The 21,401-nt window shown below is 33.1% G+C and overlaps 1 protein-coding gene across 2 annotated transcripts in view; it reads left to right on the top strand.

Annotated features, from left to right (window-relative positions):
• The window catches only part of PPA2 (inorganic pyrophosphatase 2), a 96,810-nt gene extending 75,914 nt beyond the window's left edge, over positions 1-20,896 (top strand). For both annotated transcript variants that reach the window (XM_063108244.1, XM_063108243.1), the window contains 3 exons: positions 6,528-6,597; positions 19,552-19,588; positions 20,690-20,896. In XM_063108244.1, the coding sequence (XP_062964314.1) occupies positions 6,528-6,597; positions 19,552-19,588; positions 20,690-20,718 (136 nt within the window). In that variant the 3' untranslated portion in view covers positions 20,719-20,896. The remainder of the gene's footprint in view (positions 1-6,527; positions 6,598-19,551; positions 19,589-20,689) is intronic.
• The last annotated feature ends 505 nt before the right edge of the window (positions 20,897-21,401 follow it).

Here is a 21,401-nt window from a genome sequence, read left to right as displayed (position 1 = left end):
TTATGTGTTATGTAATTAATACTCACAAGAACCCTGTAAGATATGTATTGTTATTATCTCTGTTTTACACATGAGGAAATTGAGGCCACATAGACATTTAAGTAACTTACCAAATGTCACACGGTGGGGCCAAGATTTAAATCCAGATTCCATACCTACTCAGATCTCATTCTATTACCTCCTCTATGTTTTTTTATGACAAAATTGTTTTTTAGCTTAAGAATTTTCAGGATATAAACTTCAGTATATAAACAGTATGTATCTAGATAATTTCACTTGATCTTAACCAAAAGGCTGAGAAGTGATTCATATAGATTATTTAAAGTTTAAATCTTCAGAATTTTAACTCACTTTTGTTCATTTTTCCCCCTTATTTGTTATCATAACTTACTTTGTAAAATATGTTAAGTGTTTTTGTTTCTTTTGCCTTTGTGTAATGAATTGTTTATCTCTCTTAATTCCTTAAAATGTGCAATTAATGATTAGCAAGCCCTCCTACCCCCTCCTTTTTTAGTTTTCTCCACTCAGTTCAGTTTAGGTCCACACTATGATCACAGCCGTTCTCTCAATCAGCATATACACAATACATCAGAACTGCCTATGAAGTTAGAAAATTCACATGAATTGTCCCCTTCTCTAATCCTAGAGTATTAGGATCTCTGGGGAGTGGTGTCTAAGCATGTGTATGCTTTAAAAGCTCCTTAGGTGATTCTGATGAACCTCTCTGCTTAAGAACCATAAAATCCAAACAACTTCTCATGGAAAAGCAATGAAGGCCTTCCAAGATTTGGACCCTGCTATGTGTCTATCCTTATTTTTCATCACTTCATGCCTCATATGTCGTGTTTTAACATCTTAAAACCGCTTTCCACTCCTCACAGATACCATGCTCTTATTGATCTCCAGACCTTTACTCATTATGTTTCCTTTGCCATGATCGTCTTCTCATTTCTTAAGCTGGCTAACTTACTCATCTCTTAAGACTTAGTTTTGACTTCACCTTGTGTAGCAAACATTCCTCATAATTAGCCCGTGCTGGCTAACATGCCAGTACCCTCTGTATTTCTCCCCCCTGCCTCCCCCCATTGGTAATGTGTAATCCTATCACTGCATTTGCATTTACCACAGTTATTAAGTACTTGGTTCATGAATTTGTCTCCTCTTCTAAAATATAAGTTCCTCAAGAGCAGATAAATAAAGATGCCTTATTCATTCATTTTTATATGCCTAATGCCTGGCATACAGTAGCCACTCAGTAAATACCTGTTGGAGTAAATTGTTGAATAATATTTTAAACCCAACAAATATTTGTTATTGTTTCTTAAATCCATGTATTAACTCCCATTCTCAGAAGCACTGCATTTACTCTGTTATTTAATTGATACTTTGAGTAATTCTCTTTCTCCCAATAAGTTGGGACTTGTACTTTTTTTTTGGTGGCTGGCCGGTATGGGGATCCAAGGGACTTGTACTTTTGAAAGATAATTCTGATAGTACTGTACAGATATATTAAATAGGAAAATGGCTGTTAATAATAATAAAAATTATGAGTAGAGAAATAAGTAACTGAATTAAAGCAGTTTATTTATTTTTTATTGTAGCATAGTTGATTGTACACATCTGTGGGGTACAGAGTTGAATATCAGCACCTGTGTGCAATATATGATGCTCAAATCAGGATAATTAGTATATTCAACAATATACAATGTAGTCATTTTTCGTGGCCCTTTACCAATTCCTCCCTTACCCTCCCCCAAAGCCCCTTTCACCTCTGGTAACCTCAGTCTCTTCTCTCTTTTTAAAAGTTCAATGTGTTAATGTGCTTGTTGTATCTTTCTGTCTTTTTTAAAAATTCGTATGTTTATATCTTAGCTCCCACTTATGAGTGAGGACATGTGGTATTTCTCTTTCTGTGCCTGGTTTATTTAACTTAATACAGTTATCTCCAAGCTCATTCATGTTGCTGCGAATGGCAATATTTCATTCTTTTTTATGACAGAGTAGTATTCTGTTGTGTATATATATATATACCACATTTTCCTTATCCAGTCATTTGACAATGGATATTAGGTTGTTTCCAACTCTTGGCTATTATACATAGAGCTGTGATAAACATGGGAGTGCAGGTATCTCTCCAACATGATGATTTCCATTCCTTTGGGTATATACCCAGCAGTGGAATTGCTGGATTGTATTGCAGTTCTATCTGTAGTTGTTTGAAGAATTTCCATACCGTTTTCCATAATGACTATACCAAATTCACTGTCCCACTCACAGTGTAGGAGGGTTCTCCTTTTTCCTCATCCTCGCTAGCATTTGTTGTTGTCTTTTTGATAATAGCCAGTCTAACTGGGATGAGATGATATCTTAATGTGGTTTTGATTTGCATTTCCCTGATGCTTAGTGATGTTGAGCATGTTTTTGTGTGTCTGTTGGCCATTTGTATGTCTTTCTTTGAGAAGGGCCTCTTTAGCTCCTTTGCCCATTTTTTAATCGGGTTATTTGGTTTTTTACTGTTAAGTTGTTTGAGTTCCTTGTATATTCTCATTATTAATTCTTTGTCGGATGCATAGTTTGCAAATATTTTCTCCCACTGTGTAGGTTGTCTTTTAGCTGTGTTCTTTCTTTTGCTGTGCAGAAGCTTTTTAGTTTGATGTAATCCCATTTTTTTATTTTTTCTTTTGTTGCCTGTGCTTTGGGAGTCATATTCATAAAGTTTTTGCTCAGTCCTACTTCCTAAAGTGTTTCCCATATGTTTTCTTTTAGGAGTTTTTTAGTTTTAGGTCTTATATTTAAGTCTTGAGTCCATTTTAAGTTGATTTTTGTATATGGTGAGAGGTATGAGTCTATTTTCTTCTTCTACATAGGGATGTCCAGTTTTCCCAGCACCATTTATTGAAGAGGTAGTCTTTTCCCCAGTGTATGTTCTTGTTGCCTTTGTCAAAGATGTAAGTGTTTGGGTTGGCTGTAAGTATGTGGGTTGATTTCTGAGTTCTCTGTTCTGTTCCATTGGTCTGTATGTCTGTTTTTATGCCAGTTTTGTGCTGTTTTGGCTACTATAGCTTTGTAGTATAATTTGAAGTTAGGTAGGGTTATGCCGCCAGCTTTATTATTATTATTATTATTTTCTTCTTGCTCAGGATTGCCTTGACAAATATATATCCTAAACACACTGTCTTTGAGGACTCTCATGATTGTGTGCTTTCTCTGATTTGAGATTGACTTAAAGAAAATAATTTTCCTTTTATTAAAGTTCCATATTACTGGTCCTGTAAATTTCATCTTTTATGTAGGTGTTATTATTTGCAGATAATTTTCTATTTCTGTTTTTTTATTTAATCAGTTATTTTGTGCTATTATCTATTAATACACCTTTTTATTTTTAAATGCAATTTATGTTTGTACAGCATTTTTGGTATTGCTGGTTCTTTGTCATATCTGCTTAGTTAGGTCAGCAAGGTTGCGAATAGGTTATATAATGTTTTTAAGTTTAGAACAAAATATTTGGTATCTTATAAAAAAGAAAGCAGTGCATACTTTTTAGTTATTATTTTTAAACACATTTATAGTAGACATCAACAGCTTAGTCATCTCTCTTCTGAGTGATAATACTGCTTCTCGTCTTGTGGGCCATAGTCATAGTTTAAGAGCTAAAAAGAATTTTAGGGATTATAAACACCATGAGTGTTCCATGGTTCAATATTGTATCTAGCATCTAGAAAAGTCTCTGATACATAATATATTATTTTTTGAATTGGTAAATAAATATGAATCAGTGTTAAATAACCATTTTTACATGAGGGGCAGTTCAGAGAAAATGAAAATGTTTCTTGGTAGCATATCTTTTAAGACAATTTCAAACATTCAAAGTACAAATTAGTTCATTAAATCCCAGGGGGAGGCAGGTAAATATATATACAAGAGGTCTTCAAAAAGTTCATGGAAAGATTTATATTATCTTTTAGTTTCATTTTTCCACAAACTTTTTGAAGTGCACTCGTATATATACATATGTGTATATTATTAATCTAGATTACATAATTTTTTGTTTAAAAAAACTGATAAAGAGATCTATTTTATATTACTCATAGAAAAGTTGAAAAACTCAAACAGGAAACCATAAATGATATGTATATAAATTGCCTTTTCAATTAGAAAGATTACTAGAATGCAAGTCAAAACTATGTATTAATAGGTACAAAGTTACAGGGAGATAGGAAGAATAAGTTCTGATGTTCTAGGCTGACTATAACTGATAATATTATAGTATTGTACAGTATATTTCTAAATAGCTAGAAAAAGGATTTTGAACAAAATCACCACAAAGAAAAAAATAAATAGATTACGTACTTTATTGACTAAGAGAAGAATGTCAGCGAGAAAGTTGGTACTGTTTTTAGCTAATAAAGTGTTAATATGAGAGCTTTTGGAGAAATAGTAACAAGGGACTTTGTGTCTTTCATACTTTATATCAGTATGTCATGCAAGAATCTCCTGAATCCATTTGTATATACTTTCCATTTCATTCTTGAAACACCTGTATTAATTTTTCCAAGGGGAAAAATAGCACAGCCAGTTGGCTTTCCTAGGTTTCTACTGGTTACTTGTCAAGATATTTTATTGAAGATATTTTTAAAATTATTCATTGTTTAAAATTTTATAGGCTATCTTTAATATTGTTGTTCTTTTCTAATATTCCTGTTTATTGTTTCATTTTGTTGTAAGAGTAAAGGATTACTTTAAAGTAGGAGTATCAGATTTAACATAAAAATATAGGATACGCAGTTAAACTTGAGTTTCAGAACAACAAATATTTTCAAAAAGTGTGTCACTTTCAATATCTGCGACATACTAAGAAATAGTTTGTTGTTTATCTGAAATTCAAATTTAATTGGTGTTCTGTGTTTAACTGGCAACCCTCCTTAGAGAAGACTCCGCTGCTCTCTCACCATCATTTTCCCAGAATTTCCAAGGAATGTTTTACTTTGGTTGAGTTATAATGTTGAAAGCACTGTATATAGTATATTTAGTATATTATATACCCTGCTTTCTTCACAGTTTCTAATTTTTTGCTTCGTTCTTTTTAAATTTATTTTTTACTTTTATTAGGGGAACATCTGCTTACATACCTTTTCAATTTTCAGCTCACTTAACCATGAGCTACAGAAAAGAGAATACAAAAAATTATAGTGTTAAAGGTGAAAATGCTAACTTTCATCAAGTTTTATTCATGCCAAGAATGAAAGTATATCCTACATTGTGAGCCTGGATAGAAACCATAATGACCACTTACAACAATCGCTGTATACCCAATGTTGTCAGTTATAAACAGATGTAGTTTAAAAGATAAAAAGACCGGTCTAGTTATTTATTTATCGGACATATCCCAACATATTTTACAAAGCTATTATGAAAATAAGTTGATAATGTACGTATATGTCCCTTAGATCTATTTGGCTTTGACTCCTGTCTCTACTACCTCTCTCTGTATCCATTTTAATCTGCTGATTTCTTTATTGGAACTTTTTAAAAATCATTCTTAATATGTTTGGGAGAAGTGATGCCTTTGCTTTCCTCTAGGAAGTAGGTAAACATGTAATGGGTGGCATGGTTGTGGAGATGCACGAAAGGTGTTTGACTTTATGGAGCCTTTACTAATTAGGGAAGGAGCTGCTAGGCTTATGCCTTGTTGAACTTCCCTATTTATAAGAAAACAGAATTTTCATATTTGTGTGGTTTCCTCTTTAATCTTTCGTATCTGTTAGCAAAAGAAATTGCACATCTTTCAGTAGCCAAGCCAACTACAATGTTTATCATCTCGCTCAGAGGAAAATTTCTCCTTATACACATTCTTTGGGTCAAATTTGGTTCTTGTTTTCTTTAATAAAAATGAAATGCAGTTGTGGTATAGCTTTTTATATGTATCAGGAAATTGTTAGGATTTGTATAATGTAATTAGAAATTTTTAAATTTATTTTTTAATTGATCTATAAACTTACATGTTTATGGGGTGCTTGTGATATTTTGGTACATGTATACTATTTAATGATTAAGTCAGGGTAATTAGGATATCCATCACCTCAAACAATGATCATTTCTTTGTGTTGGGAAAATTCCAAAACTTCTAGCTGTTTTGAAATATGCAATTAATTGGTTAACTATAGTCACCCAACTGTACTATCAAACACTAGAATTTATTTCTCCTAACTGTACATATTTTTTGTACCCATAAACCAACCTCTCCCTATCCTCCTTCCCCCTACCTTTCCTAGCCTCTGGTAAACATTATTCTACTCCCTACTTCTATGAGATCAAATTTTTTTTTTTTTTAATTAAAATGTTTTTTTTTCAGTTCTGTAGAATGTAATGCTGTGGAGTACTCTACATTTGATAATTTATATTAATTCAGTTTCTTGTTCATTGGTTGAAATTATACACCCAATGCTCAGAATTTGGAGTTGGTATTCTTTTTGGTAATTGCCTCTTTTTTATCCTGTTTATTAATAATGTTTTCTTTTCCTCTCTAGCACAAATGTGCAGGTATGTGATAGCCCATTCCATTGCACTCAAGAGGAAGCAAGATCATTAGTTGAATCGGTAAGGGGGAAATGTCCAAGGCATCCTTTAATCTTATAAGTGTCATGAGAAGTCTAACATAAATTTCAAAATATCTTAGCAACAAAATGTGTCAGGTCCTTTTGGGAAGCATAAAGTTAAAAAATAGCATTGAAATCTACTTTTTTAATTCAGGGAATTTAAATCAAAAACTAAGGGGAAAGGGGATTAGGGAGAAATTGGGTAATGGACACAAAGAATAATTACGACTTGTAATGATGAACATGCTAATAACACTGATTTGATCATTACTTATTGTACACAGATACTGATAGTCAACTCTGTACCCCACAAATCAGCACTGCACGCCCTCCCCCTTTTTTATTTAAATAAAGATGACCGGTAAGGGGATCTTAACCCTTGACTTGGTGTTGTCAGCACCACACTCTCCCAAATGAGCCATGGGCTGGCCCCTTGCACCCCACAAATATGTATTATCAATTATGTTTCAATTAAAAAATAAGCAAAAAACACCAGATAACCTTTTTAGTTGAGTTTTGAAAGTACTTTAACCATTTTGCTAATTTCATATGATGCTATCTTTCTTAAAATCATCAAATTATTATTGTTTATATACATTTGCTCTCCTCTGTCCTGTTCTGTGTACATGAGTTATTTACCATCCAGTATTTAAATTGGGACTTGTTCTTCGTACAGGTGCATTCTGGCTCAAAAAAAAATGAAATAGATAAGACTCTTTTTTTTACTTCCATTTAGTTTGGCTGTCTTACAAGCTTTCCTTCAGCCAAGCTAAGAAGGTATCCCTGGATTTGTACATGTCTCAGTAATAATGCTACATGAAGATAACTGAATTTGTTTATAGAATAATGCTTGATTTGGATACCACTAAATAAGAAAATTTGTATCAGATAATCAAGTAATGTTGTTATGTAAAGTATGTTCAGGAATGATGTTAGCCTAGTAATCCCATGTATAAATCAAGGATTTAAAAAAAACTAGGTTTGAGGTAGAAACTAGTGGATTTAGATCTTTACTTTAGGAACAACTAAAATGTTCCTAGGGCTCTCCTATTACCTCACTCAGTAGAGCGTGGTGCTGATAACAGCAAAGTCTGGAGTTTGGATCCACACTGACCAGCCGCCAAGAAAAAAAAGAATTATAAAATGTTCCTAAACATTCATTGCTCACTATGGATGCTTTGAATGTATTGGGTCCACACCCAATTCATCAGCTATTTAATTAGTGCCTGTTGTGTGGTAATATTAGGTGCCAGTGATGTAGTATTAAAGAAAACATATAAAAACCTCTGCCCTTGTTTAGCTCACATTTTAATTGGGAAGATGGATAATAAATAAATATGCAAGTAAAATATATAATGTTATAGAAGGTGATAAATGCTATAATGAAAAATGAACAGGGAAGAAGGGATAAAATGCCAGGAGAGGGATGGGAGTTTAGTTAGCAAAAAGGTGGTTAGGGTCAGTCTCACTGAGAAGAGGGCTGACATATAAGTCAAGATTTGTAGAAAGTAAGGGAGTAAGTCAAGTGAATATCTGAAGAAAGAACATTTCAGCCACATTCCCAAAGGCCATGAGACAAAAGGATACCTGATATATTCAAGAACCACCCAAGGAAACCACAGTGCCTGATGGAATAGAGAAGTATGACAGAGAAAGGAGGTGAGCTCAGAAATGTTTGAATCTGAGAGTGGAAACAGAGGCAAATTATGAAAAACCCTGTGAAGACTACTTCAAGGATTGTGTTTCTTATCCTGAATAAGGTAGGGAACCATAGGTGGGTTTTGAGCAAAGAAGTGATAGGATCTGACTAGCAGAATCACTCTGGCAGCACTGGTGAGAATGGACTACTATAGGGAGTCCAGGGAATGTGCAGGGAAGCCATCATAGTAATGCAGGCCACAATATTGTGTTTTTTTCTGTAAGTTATTAATTTTTTATTTATGTAGATTGTATTCTGAACTTGGTTTTTATCCACATTTATTATTACTTCTTTAAGGAAAAAAAATAAAGGAAAACAAAAAACTTTTTATCTTTTTCCAAGCAGTCTGTTTTACTAATCTCAGATTAAGACTATTCCATTTATTTTAGTTTTGGATTTATAAATAAAAGATATAATAGATGCTTGTCTTAAAATTAGCTGTAAGATTAAAGTTTCTCCCATACCATATACACACATGAAAGCTTATAAAATGTTTCATTCAGTGTTATTATTTTTGTCTATTTGCTCTGCTAGTTTCTAACACAGATTTAAGATCTGTTAACATTATTTGTCAATTTCTCTTTGCTCTCTACAAATTTTTGCTTTATGTATTTTGTAAATATGTTCATATGAAAGTTTATTACTGTCATATCAGAAAAAAAGATTAAAGTTCCTATTTTATATTCTGTTTTTTAATTGTTTCCTATTAGCAGGAATATAGTCTTCTTTGGAAAAAAAAAATAATCGGAGGACATGGATATGATCTAGATCATTAGATTAGAGGAATAAGATTAGAATTCAGAAGCATTACCATTTAGCTTTAATTACATGGCTGGTAACTTAGAGCTTCATAATAATGAAGAATGTGCTGTACTGATTTTTCACTGAGAATACTGCAGTAAGAATTCACAATGAAGAGAAACAAGTCCCTCTTCATTAGTTCTAGTGGAACTTAACGTGTGTGGGTTTTCATCATTTAAAATTTGTACATCAAAGAATTGCCCTATTAGCAGCATCGTTAGTGATTAAAGATTCACAGAGCCCAGATTAGTTAACACTTTCTCATAAACAGTTTATCAACTTGTACTAACAAAATTCTCTGTAGTACAAGCATTTTGACTTGGCATTTCATCTCTTAGAACCACAGTGAAATATTTGAATCAGAGTTATTTAGGTGTATATTCCCAGGTCTCCATTTTGCTATATACTAAATATTGCATTGTCTTCGAAGTGCTGTCAGTTTTTGTTTGTCTTTTCATTGCTTAGAATAACTTAAGATATTGTAGTCCATCAAATGCAATCAGATTCAAACCTCATCAAGTTCTGGGCTTGTATGGAAGCAATTATAAGGCCCAACTTTTGTTATTAGGCTTACAATGAGTGAATTAACAAGTGTGACCAATACTCAAATATTATCATCTTGAGATTCATCTGTAGATGTTAAATGAGTATGAAGTATGGTCAGAACAAGTCCATAAGATAGTAATGGAGGTTTTCACTTTCTATATGTTTATTGACAGCAGAATACTCAGGATGAGTTGATTAGGTGAGATTTTAGGATGCAGTACCTGCTTTGGTGAACAGATGCTTTTAAGATACACAAAGAAAAGAAAAGAATTAAACTTTGAGTGATTAACAGAACTCTTGCAGGAAGCATATACTGGTGAACATATATTGATCAAACCACAAGTGTAGCACTGAGACCAGAAAAAGTAAGTAGTCAACCAACAATATGTACAGATAAATTAGAAAAAATATTTTATAAAGTAGAAAAAAAATTTTTAATTAGAAAAATAATAAAAAATTAAAATATGAAAATTAAAAAATATTTTATAAAGTAGAAAAAAACCTCTATAACCAAGAAAACTAAAATAAAAGCCAACAAATTGGTGAGCATTATTAGGAAGCATTTTAGAAACAAAATAGAAAATATCTACAAGAGTAATTTATCATACTTACATTAGAGATCCTAAGCATGGTAGATCTGGAGATTTTAGAAGGAGAATTGAAATGATCAAAAAGATTATTGGATTGTGTTTATGAATACATATGCTTGAATTATGTATACAGTCAGGAAAGTTATGACTGTGTCAAAAACAAGTTTTATAATTAGATCCCAACACACTACGGATCCATAAGAGGTAGAGCGTAATGTCCTGTTACTCTGGGTGTCAGCCTTAGCATGTGGCCACTGGCAACAGGAGTAATCTGTAATGGTTCAACCAGAGGACCACCCAATTACATTTTTTAAAATATTGTATTAGTCTGTTTCTGTTAATTACAACAATACCTGAAACTGGGTAATTTATAAAGAAATTGAATTTATTTCTTACAGTTTGGTAGGCTGGGAAGGCTACAGTCCAGAGAACGTATCTGGTGAGGGCCTTCTGGTGGTGGTGACTATCCACAGCAACGCAGGGTATCACATGGTGAGAATGGGCTGAGCAAGAGGGAGCCAACCTGCTTGCTCATTCTTATAAAGCTATCAGAACCACACCCATGACCACCCGTTAGATAATCCATTCACGAGGGCACAGTCCTCAGATCCAATCACCTCGTAAAGGTCCCACCTTTCAAATACCATACTCAGATTTCCCACTCTCTTAACACTGTTAGAGTGGAAATCAAGTTTCCAATACATGAACTTTTGGGGGACGCGTTTAACCCATAACAGATACCATGTGAACTTTTCTTGACCTTTACCTAATTTTATAGCTAAAAGATGTGAGGCTCATTCACAGTACTCAAGAACTTTATGACCAACAGTTGGAGCTTTATTTCAGGGAGCAAGGTTCAAAGCATTTAGATGGAACAAAGAATATGGGTTTGTGTGTACATGTGTGCATATATGTGTGATTTGCCTTTTAGATAATTTTAGTTGACATTCTTTAAAGATATTTGATTAAAGATGCTACTTTTAGGACCCTTTACTGTATTTAAATGTTATTTTGAAAATATGTTTAGAAGATTGAAACAAAATTTCCAAACTTAATCTAGTGTACATATATAATTAGAGAATACATAGTTTTTTTCCAAGTACATGTGGACATTTCCAAAAATTTAGTACATAATGGGTCATAAAGAGTTATAACAAATCCCAACAAGTTGTTATGCAGACCGCATTCTCTGTCCACAGTGTAATAAAGTTACTAATCAATTATGAGAATATGTTTTAAAAACAAATTCATGTGTTTGGAAATTTAAAAACACGTAAATAAGTCATGCCTCAAAAAAACCCAAAAAACAAATTATAATAAACCATCAAATATTTAAAATTGAATGACAACTAAATCAGTATATGTCAAAACTTGCACAGTGCAGCAAAAGTAGTTTTTGAGATAAATTATAAATGTATATAGCAGAAAAGGAGAAAGGAAATTAAATTTTCAACTCAACAATTATTTTTTCTATCTTTTTACATTAGAAGAAAGAATTATAAAGAGTAGAGCAAATATTTAATGAAATAGAAAACAAATAATGGCATAGAACTAACTAAAACAAAAACTATTTTCCTTTTTTTTAAGACTAATTATGGACAAACCTATGACAAGAAAGCTGATGAAATAGAGCAGACACAAAAAATATAAGTAAAGACATAGGAGATATTTAAATAATCAGAAGAGAATTGTCTTAATCCATTTGGGCTGCTATAACAAAATGCCTCAGACTAGGTAATTTATAAAGAATAGAAATTTATTTCTTAACAGTTGTGGAGGCTAGGAAATCCAAGATCAAGGAGCCAGCATTTGGGGTCTGGTGAGGGCCTTCTTGCTGCACCCTCACATGATGGAAGGGACAGAAAGGCAATGAAAAGGGGAGGAATGCTGTCTCCCCACATGGCAGGAGACAGCCTACTCCTTCAGGCCCTTTTATAATGGCCTTCCTATCTATGAAGGTTCTGCCTTCATGACTTAATTACCTCCTAAAAACTCTGTCTCTTAATGCTATCCCATTGGCCATTAAGTTTTGGTACATGAATTTTGAGGAACACATTCAGACCATAGCAAGAATACTATGGGATGCTTTTGGCAATACCATTCTAAACACAATTTTGCTTAAAATATAAATTACCTATGTTAAATCAAGAATAAGTAGAAAACCTGAATAGACTTACAGCAGTTTAAAAGAATACTTCATCAAGAAGATAGCAATTTTCCCCATGTTAATTAATGAAGTCAATCTATTTTTTTCATCAGAATTCCAATAGAGTTTTCACTGAAGTTGGCAGGGTGATTCTAAAATGTATATAGAATAATTTAAAAATAAAATAAAATAATAAAATGTATATAGAATAGTAAAGGATCAAGAATAACATAGAAAGGATTAATAAATTTAAATAAAGGAAAAAAAACTGTAAACAATTATAGGTACCATAAGATAAGTTACAAGATAAGCCGTTGATTGGAAGAAGATTATTTGCATATACGTGACAAAAGGATGAGTATCTAAAGTAAACATCTTATTTGTGTCAACAAGAAAAATATAACCCAGTAGAAAAAAAATGGGTAAACATATGAATGGGCAGCACACAAGAGAGAAGACTTACACGGACACTAAACATGAAAATTTGCTTTATCTCACAAGTAATCAGTGAGATCAAAATAAGACACAATATGATTTCATAGTTAGCAGATGGCCAAAAGTTTAGAAGTCTGATAATGCCAAGTGTTTTCAAGCAAGTGGGCAAAGGGGACCTCATATTTGATGATAGGCAGAGACACTATTACATAAGTTTATAGAAGGGTATTTCAAAAAGTTTATGGGAAGATATGTATTCTTTTTAAATTCTATTTTTTCCACAAATTTTTTGAAGTACCCTTGTATAATCAGACATGGAAAAATTGTAAACTGAATAAATGTCTGTCAATAGACTGAATAAATAAACTAGTGTTTTTATACAGTAGAATGCTATGCCACAGGTTAAATATGTGAATTAGAACTACATAACTCTACATGGATAAAACCTGTTGAATGAAGAAAAGCAATTGCAGCAAGATACTTAATAGTATAGTAAGTGCCACTTATTTAAACACACAAAGCAATATCATATTTTTAATGAATACAAACAAATGTGGTAGTCACATTTTAGAAGCATAAATAAGAATAAACACCAGTTTTAGCATGGTGGTTCCCTCTGAGAAGGAAGGGAAATAAGATTTTTATTTTCGATGTGTAGGGAGAAAAACTTCAGTTTTAAAGATCTGAAATAACAATTTAACTCTTTTAAATCTACAGAGTAGGTGTGTGTTATAAAGGTCTACATTTTCTGTATGTTTGAAGTATTTTATAAATTTAAAAATGCATATGCCCAGAAAAGCAATAGGAGAAAATTAATGAAAATAAAAGCTGATTCTTTGAGAAGACCAATAAAATCAATAAACCTCTAGCCAGAAGGATGAGGAAAGTACAGAGAAGACAAATCTTCAGTGTCCTGCATGAGACTAGTAGTATATCTACTGATTCTACAGATAATAAGAGAATAATAAGGGAATATTGTAGAAAAGCTTTATAGCAATAAATTTGACAACCTGGATTAAATGGACTGATTTCTTGAAATACTCAAAGCTTACTGAAGAAGAAATAGGTATAAACAAATTAAATTTGTACTTGAAAACCATTTTTTTTTTTTTTTTAAATCGGTGGTTGGCCAGTACAGGGATTGAACCCTGAACCTTTGTGTTAGCACCACACTCTAACCAACTGAGCTAACCAGCCAGCCCTGAAAACCTTTCTATAAACACAACTCTAGGCCCAGTTGACTCCTATTGCATTTGTTCAGTGTTATTCTAAAGGTTCTAACCAGTGCAGTAAGGCAATAAAAAGAAGAAAATGGCATCCAGATTGTAAAGGAAGACAACATGCATGTCTATATAGAAAATTCAACAAAATCTACATTAAAAACTACTAGAATATGTGAGTTTAGCAAGGTTTCAGGATTCAAGATCAATATACAACAAGCAATTGTATTTTATATACTAGCAACAAACAATTAAAGATTAATATTAAAAATACATTATTTACAATGGTATCAAAAATATGAAACATTTAGGGATAAATCTTTAAAAAAAAAAAAGAGTATGTCCCCTGAAAAGTATAAAACATTGTCAAAAGAAATCAGAGAACTAAATAAATGGTTAGATATATCATGTTCATGCATTTAATATAACACTCAATGTTGTTATTAATCAGTTCTTCTCAAATTGACATATAGATTCAACACAGTGTCAGTCAAGTTCTATACACTTTTTTGTAGAAATGAACACACTAATATAAGTAAATACATGTAAAGGACAAAGTTAGGATAGTAACTCTTCCTGATTTCAAGACTTTCTAAAACTACAGTAATCATGAATATAGTAATAGTATAAAGACAGACAAAGAGATCAATGAAACCAAATCTAGAAATAGACCTACATATATATGGACAACTGATTTTCAAAAGATAGTCTTTTCAACAACTACTGTTTAAACAATTGGTTATTCGTATATTTTTAAAAAACCATTTCAACTTATACCTTGTACTCTATATGATAATTGTCTAAAATGGATCATGAACCTAAATTTAAGACATAAAATTATAAACCTATTTTGACTTTAGCATAGACAATATTTCTTAGATACGATGCTAAAAGCACAATCTGTTTTTCAAGATGATAAATTGAACTTCATCAAAATTAAGAATTTCTGTTCTATAAAAGATATTCTTAAGAGAATGAAAAGTCACATACTGCAAGAAAGTATTTAAAAATCATATATCTGATAAAGAGACTTCTGTCCAGAATATATAAAGAACTCTCACAACTCAATAATAAGAAAACAAAACATCTAATAAAAAAATGTGAAATATTTGAAAATATTGACCATACTAATTATTGACAAGGATGTAGAAGAACTGGAATTCTCACATGCTGCTGGCTGGAATGCAAAATGATAAAATCACATTAGAAAACAGTTTGGCATTTTCTTGAAAAGTTAAACTGATACCTACCATGTGATGCAGCCATTCCACTCTTATTTACCCAAGGACACGGAATGCCGTCAAGTTATTTAAAGGAGAGACACTCAAGTACAGAGCAGTTGTATTAATAGTTCACATTAAGTTATAGCTTATGTATGAATAGGGATGGGGCTAGAGTAAGATTTCTTTGGTTGATAAAAGAAAGAGGAATGCTTTGGTAATGAGAGCACTGCATTTGTTTGAAAGAAATTAAACATGAAGATTCATGATTTGGGAGATGGGTAAGGGGAAGAGATTAGCATTTTTAGAATGAAAGTATGAAACTGTACTTATTGCTTTGTGGAGAATTTATCTTGGATGAATAGAGGGTGCCCACATTCTTCCCCTACTAAGAAATTAGGAGAGGTAAATAACTAAAACTTCTTTCTTAATTTCTTACAATAAAAGAAGCTAATGATAGTGACAATGACTATTACTATAAAATATAATGACTGTCATTATATAATGATAGTGACTCCTGAGAGTAAGAATTGGGATTGGGCACTTTGGGGTGCCATTCTGTGCATTTCTTTGTTCTTCCATCTTCTCTAAGCAAGTGTTATATTTGTCATTATGTTTAAAAATCAGGAAATCATTGACAGTAGATAAAGAGTTAAATAGTTGGTGTTTATCATGAACCCGTTATCGTTGTTTTCAAATATAAATGTCAGTCTCTTTTTCTCTCTCTCTCTCTTAGTATGGAAAAATGTCAGGGCTGGCCATCTAGGTCACTTGGTCACAGCGTGGTGTTGCTAACACATCAAGGGTTTGGATTCCCGTACGGGCCAGCCATCAAAACAAAAAAAAAAACCCAGAAAAATATGGGAAAATGTCTTTAAAAATTACCTCTAAACTTTGTCATTACCTCTGAGTGCTGGACTTACCCATGAGGCTTCGTACATTCTGAATATATTCTACCAATCAATAACTATATTTTAAGAATGAAGAAATAACATTCTGGAAATCATTTAAAAAGAATAAATGCAATGACAAAAGTTTTAGATAGAGTAGGTTGCCCCTTTTTTTTTCAGTAGTGCTTTTTAGGTTAATGAGAAGTTGCTCAATTATTCTATTTTTATACACCGTCTATTTTCTTCCTCTGAAATGTTTGACAGCTCCAGCAAGAAGCAGCTGCTAATATTAAACAGGAAATCTAAACAGCTCATTTTCAAACAAACTTTGTATAATAGGTGTCCTGCACAATGTAAAGAGAGTATAACAATTTCAAAAAATAGGTTACTCTATTTTATAGTCTATTTAGAAAAATAGAGCATCTGAGAATGCCTAATATCTATGAGTGTAATTTTTATGTTGCAGTGTTCCTCTCATGCCCAGATTTTAAGTTCTACCATCCTCAAAACCAGCCATGGTTAAGCATTTTTTCTCTGTGAGGAAGCTGAATAATAGAGTTTTTCTTCTTATTTTGACATACTTGGAAAAACTCAAGGATATTTCTAAAAGAAATTTGCACCAGGGTGTTTTTTATTTACATGGTTATATCATCCTTTGTCATAAAGAAAACAAAACAAAGTGTATTTGATCAGCCTTATTCTTCAAGAGTAGAAAGAAAAATAACTATAAACCATTTATGATTTGGGAGAATGTATTAGAGTTCTCCAGAGAAATAGAAGCAATAGGGTATATGTACATATTTAAGAGATTTGCTATAAGGAATTGGCTGAAGTTATTAAGGAGGCTGGCAAGTCCAAATCTGCAGTATGGCCCAGCAGGCTGGAGATTTAGGAGAGCAGATGGTGCAGTTCCAGTGTGAAGGCTGGAAGCCTAGAGACCCAGGAGAGCCCATTGTGCAGATGAAGTCGGAAGGGAGGCTGCTGGAGAATTCCCTCGTGCTTGGAGAAGACTGATCTCTGTTCTATTCAGACCTTCAGCTGGTTGGATGAAGCCCACCCACATTGTGGTGGACAATCGGATTTACCCAGAGTTCACTCATCGAAATGTTAATGTCATCTAAAAACACCCTCCAAGTTGACACATAAAGTTAACTATCAAAGAGAATGTTTTAATATTTGCAAAATTTAAATTTTTCTTCTTACTGAATCATTCCTATTCAATACTGCCCTTAGACCTAACAAAGGGGGGTGCTGCCTCGAGTCCTGCTTTTTAGAGGATCTTGCTTTGGTCCTTTTCCTCCACAGAGTGAGAAGACCATGGACCAAAAGTTATGGGCTTAGGAGGAGCCATGTCCCCATTCTAGATCATGTGCTGGCTACCCAAGACCCTGGGATTCTTTGCCCAGGCAGCTTCAAGCCTATTTCCAGGCCCTGCATGGAAACCAGGACATGCATTTCCCCAGGCCCATGCTCCTAATTTTGTGGACTGTGTGCCCAATGTTACTTCTGCAGGGCCCAGTAGGTGGCCTTTTGGAGTAGGGGTGCACAAATGTGTGGGTTGGAATTTCTGCCTGTGCATGGGTGGGACCTTCACAATACAGAAAGGATCTTGGGGCAGGAAGAGAAATAGGGCAAGTGAGGGCCGTGTTCCTCTTCCTTACTCTACCATGTTCAGGCAGGTGTCTCTCAGATGTCCAGAATTCTAAATAAGAGCTTCCAGGTCATTACAAAGGTATAATTATTAAGATAGTAGAATTGGATATATTTTGTATCTATTCATCACTTTGTTAACCTGATTTATTGTAACTTTTCAATATTTAGGGGCTAGCCAGTTAGCTCACTTGACTATAGAATGTGGTGTTGATAACACCAAGGTCAGGGTTCAGATCCCAGTACTGGCCAGCTGCCAAAAATAAACAAATAAATATGTAGGTGTATGGTATTTAGTCTTCCTTTTGTGCCTCTGCCCCAGACCTCACAAAATCTTAGAGAAAGGTCTTTCCTATTGAGAGTGAGAAAATTCAGAGAGTTAAAAATTGATCATTAATTTGGAAATCTGAAAAGTATATTATAAACTCAGGGTAGAGGTTATCCCTAGGAAGGAAGAGGTTATAATTGGGGAGGGGCCTGGCATGTTTCATTGCTCAATTTTGAGTGATGGTTACACAGATGTTTATTCTCATGATTTTTTAAATAATAGGCTTTGTGCCTTCTTATGAATAATGTGTCTTACAATAAAATATTTAAAAAGCACACAATTTTTTAAAAAGTATTGTTCCTAATTAGGGAAAAAATCCTATACATAATGAAAAACCTTTCCTTCAAACTTGTCCACCATAGATTATATTACATGTGTTCTAAGAATCTTGACCCATCAAAATAAACAATTATTTGATAAAGTTATCAAAATAAAATTAATTTAAAAGCTCTAGAAGACAGCTAAATTGTGTGTGTCTGTGTGATTTTTGTTCAAGACCTCAGCAATGGAAGCAATTAAAAGAAAGCCTGTCTTTTCAGTCTCAGCTGTAAGACCATCAGTAGTTCTATGGGTGAATGATAGGATATATTTTTAAGCATGCTTTTTTTATTTGATTGTAAGTCTGTGGTTTGCTTATCTGAAAGAATGAGGAGTAATTTTTTTTATTGGTTATGAATATTCATGAGATACAAAGCTGATTGTCACCCCTTGTGCCTGTGATGTGAGCGCCAGATTCACACTGGCTGTATACCCAATAACCACAAATTGCATTTGTACCCCGTGTCTCCCACCCAATTATCTGCAACCTCCCTCCCCATCCCCCACCACACTCCACTTTGTAGCCCATAGAATGTTCTCTCCCTCTGCAAGTCCAGTGCACTACTGTAGTCTTTCTTTCCTTCCTTCTTTCTCTCTTAGCTCCCACATATGAGTGAGTACATGCCCTATTTATCCCTCTGAGCTTTGCCTATTTCACTTAACATAAGTTTCTCCAGGCTCATCCATGTTGTTGCAAATGGGAATATTTCATTCTTTTTTATGGCAGAGTAGTATTCCATGGTGTATATATACCACAGTTTCCTTATCCAATCATTCATTGATGGACATTTAGGTTGGTTCCTCGTCTTGACTATTGTAAACAGAGCTGTGATGAACATGGGAGTGCAGGTGTCCCTTCAACATGATGATTTCCATTCCTCTGGAATATACCCAGAAGTGGTAGTGCTGGATCATACAGTAGATCTATCTGTAGTTGTCTGAGAAATGAGGAGTAATTTTTTAAAAAGGCAAAGAGAAGTATGTATTTACTTTTTTCAGGTTAGAGAACTATCTTGTGTAAACTTTTGTAATTTCGTGAAAAAACTTTTCTGGATGCAGCTTCCACATATAAATATTCATTATAATATTCTTTCTCTGTTTTTATCTTTTAGGTGTCATTTTCATCGAATAAAGAAAGTAACAAAGAAGGTATGGTATATTTTGGTTCTTTAGGAACGAGGTGTATAAATTTGTTTACAGTAGTGGAAACCAAAAAAAAAAAAATAGATCAATTTAAAAGTTATATAAACTAAGTAAAATATTTTTTTAATAGTCATTAAATTTTTAAGGTGAAATATCTTATTTCCTAACTTTAGAAAATGAGGAGGAGCACAGTTATTACTTTTAGGCTAGAGAGAGGTTTGACTTTGCAGTGATTTTTTGGTGAAGTACTGAGAGATTCCAGTTTGTTCTGGTAAACTTTAAAAGATTCCAAATATTTGAATCTGGAAGATTTTCTTTATCTTCTCATATTTTTAATGAATCATTCACTTTAACTGAAGACCTTAAAATCAAAATTTATAGTTGGATTAAAAATACATGGGTTAAAAACACATGTATTTTTTATTACCGTCATTTGAAACTGTTTTGAGAAACAAGTAAAAATGTTGTGTGGTAAAATTTTCAAAATGAAACATATGCACAAATCATTTGCCTTTAAAAATATTGCAGGGCTCTTGGCCTTTTAATATAAAATACTAGAAGAATATTCAACTTGTGTATTTGGAGGAAAAAATGAGAACTATTTACTGTGAGTCAAGTTGTAAGATGTTTAGAAAGGAGTAAATCCATAGACATGATTTCATGGGAAAGCAAACTATGTTCCTTATATAGTAAGCTAACAGATTGTTTCCTTGCAATACAGTCCCATTTTGGGTACTTTATTGAGCAGTCAAATATTACAGTGCAAAGTTTTTCTAGATCTTTCTTGCTCTAGCTGGGGTGCTGACTTTTATATTGTTCAGTGGAGACCAGAAGGACCCAGAAAGATATAGGAAATAAAGTGGGAATACTCTAGGATTTTTAATGTGGCTTTATATAAGGCTTGAGCAAAATGAGAGAACTTAGGACAGGAGCTTAAGGGAGAAATAGCTTTAAATAGAGAAATGTGATGTGCTATTTTATGATTGTTTTTATCTGCCTAAGTACTTCCTAAAGGTCTAAATTAAATTTGTTTTATCCTTCCCTTCCTCCCTCCCTCTTCCTCTTCACCACTTCCCTAATACCCTTCTTCCTTCATTTTAAACACAGACCAAGTGTGGCACTTCCTTGGCAAATGATAGAGCATTTGAAGTTCTGCCATCCAGATTCCAATGTCTAAGGACTCCAAGACTCATTTTCCCCTAAGTGCTAGAGGCAAGCAGGTCTATGAACATTTGCTGGCTTCCTTTTGAAACTTTATTTTTTTTCAAACTTTTTGAGATATGCAATATGTAAATAAACACTGAAATTTTTGAATTAGTCTCCTTTGGATATTTATTGATATAAAAAGAGAAGATTTGCTTTAATTTCATAGTGGAAGTTAAGCATTGACTTTGGATCAGTTATCATTTCTATACCTGAAAGAACCCAAAGATTTTATTAGTTTTTATTTATATAGGTTAAATGTAAAAATCACAAATTTAGTAAGTTAATAAAATTTTTATAGATGTTATTGTTCTTATTTTCATACCGTATTATCCCTTTTCAAGTCCATTGCTGGTGGAGGTTTTATTTAGGCAACCTCTGTTCTCTATTATTAGTGCCTATGTAAATGTGTTTATATTTATTAAGGCTCTTTCCTATCATGTTTGTTTGTTTTGGAGGTCCTAAACTTTTTTTGGTATCATCCAGTTCTCTTAATTTCTGTTCTCATCTTTTTGGTGATGACTCCCAAATCTACCTAAGAAACCCAGGCTTCTCTCCTGGGCTCTGCCTATTGGACATTTTTAAATGCCTTTGACCTCTCTTGTCCAAAATTGAA

Source organism: Cynocephalus volans, chromosome 9 (assembly GCF_027409185.1).
Source record: "Cynocephalus volans isolate mCynVol1 chromosome 9, mCynVol1.pri, whole genome shotgun sequence".
NCBI lineage: Eukaryota > Metazoa > Chordata > Mammalia > Dermoptera > Cynocephalidae > Cynocephalus > Cynocephalus volans.
Note: the sequence above shows the minus strand (reverse complement) of the source record. Positions and strands in the feature narration are given on the sequence as shown.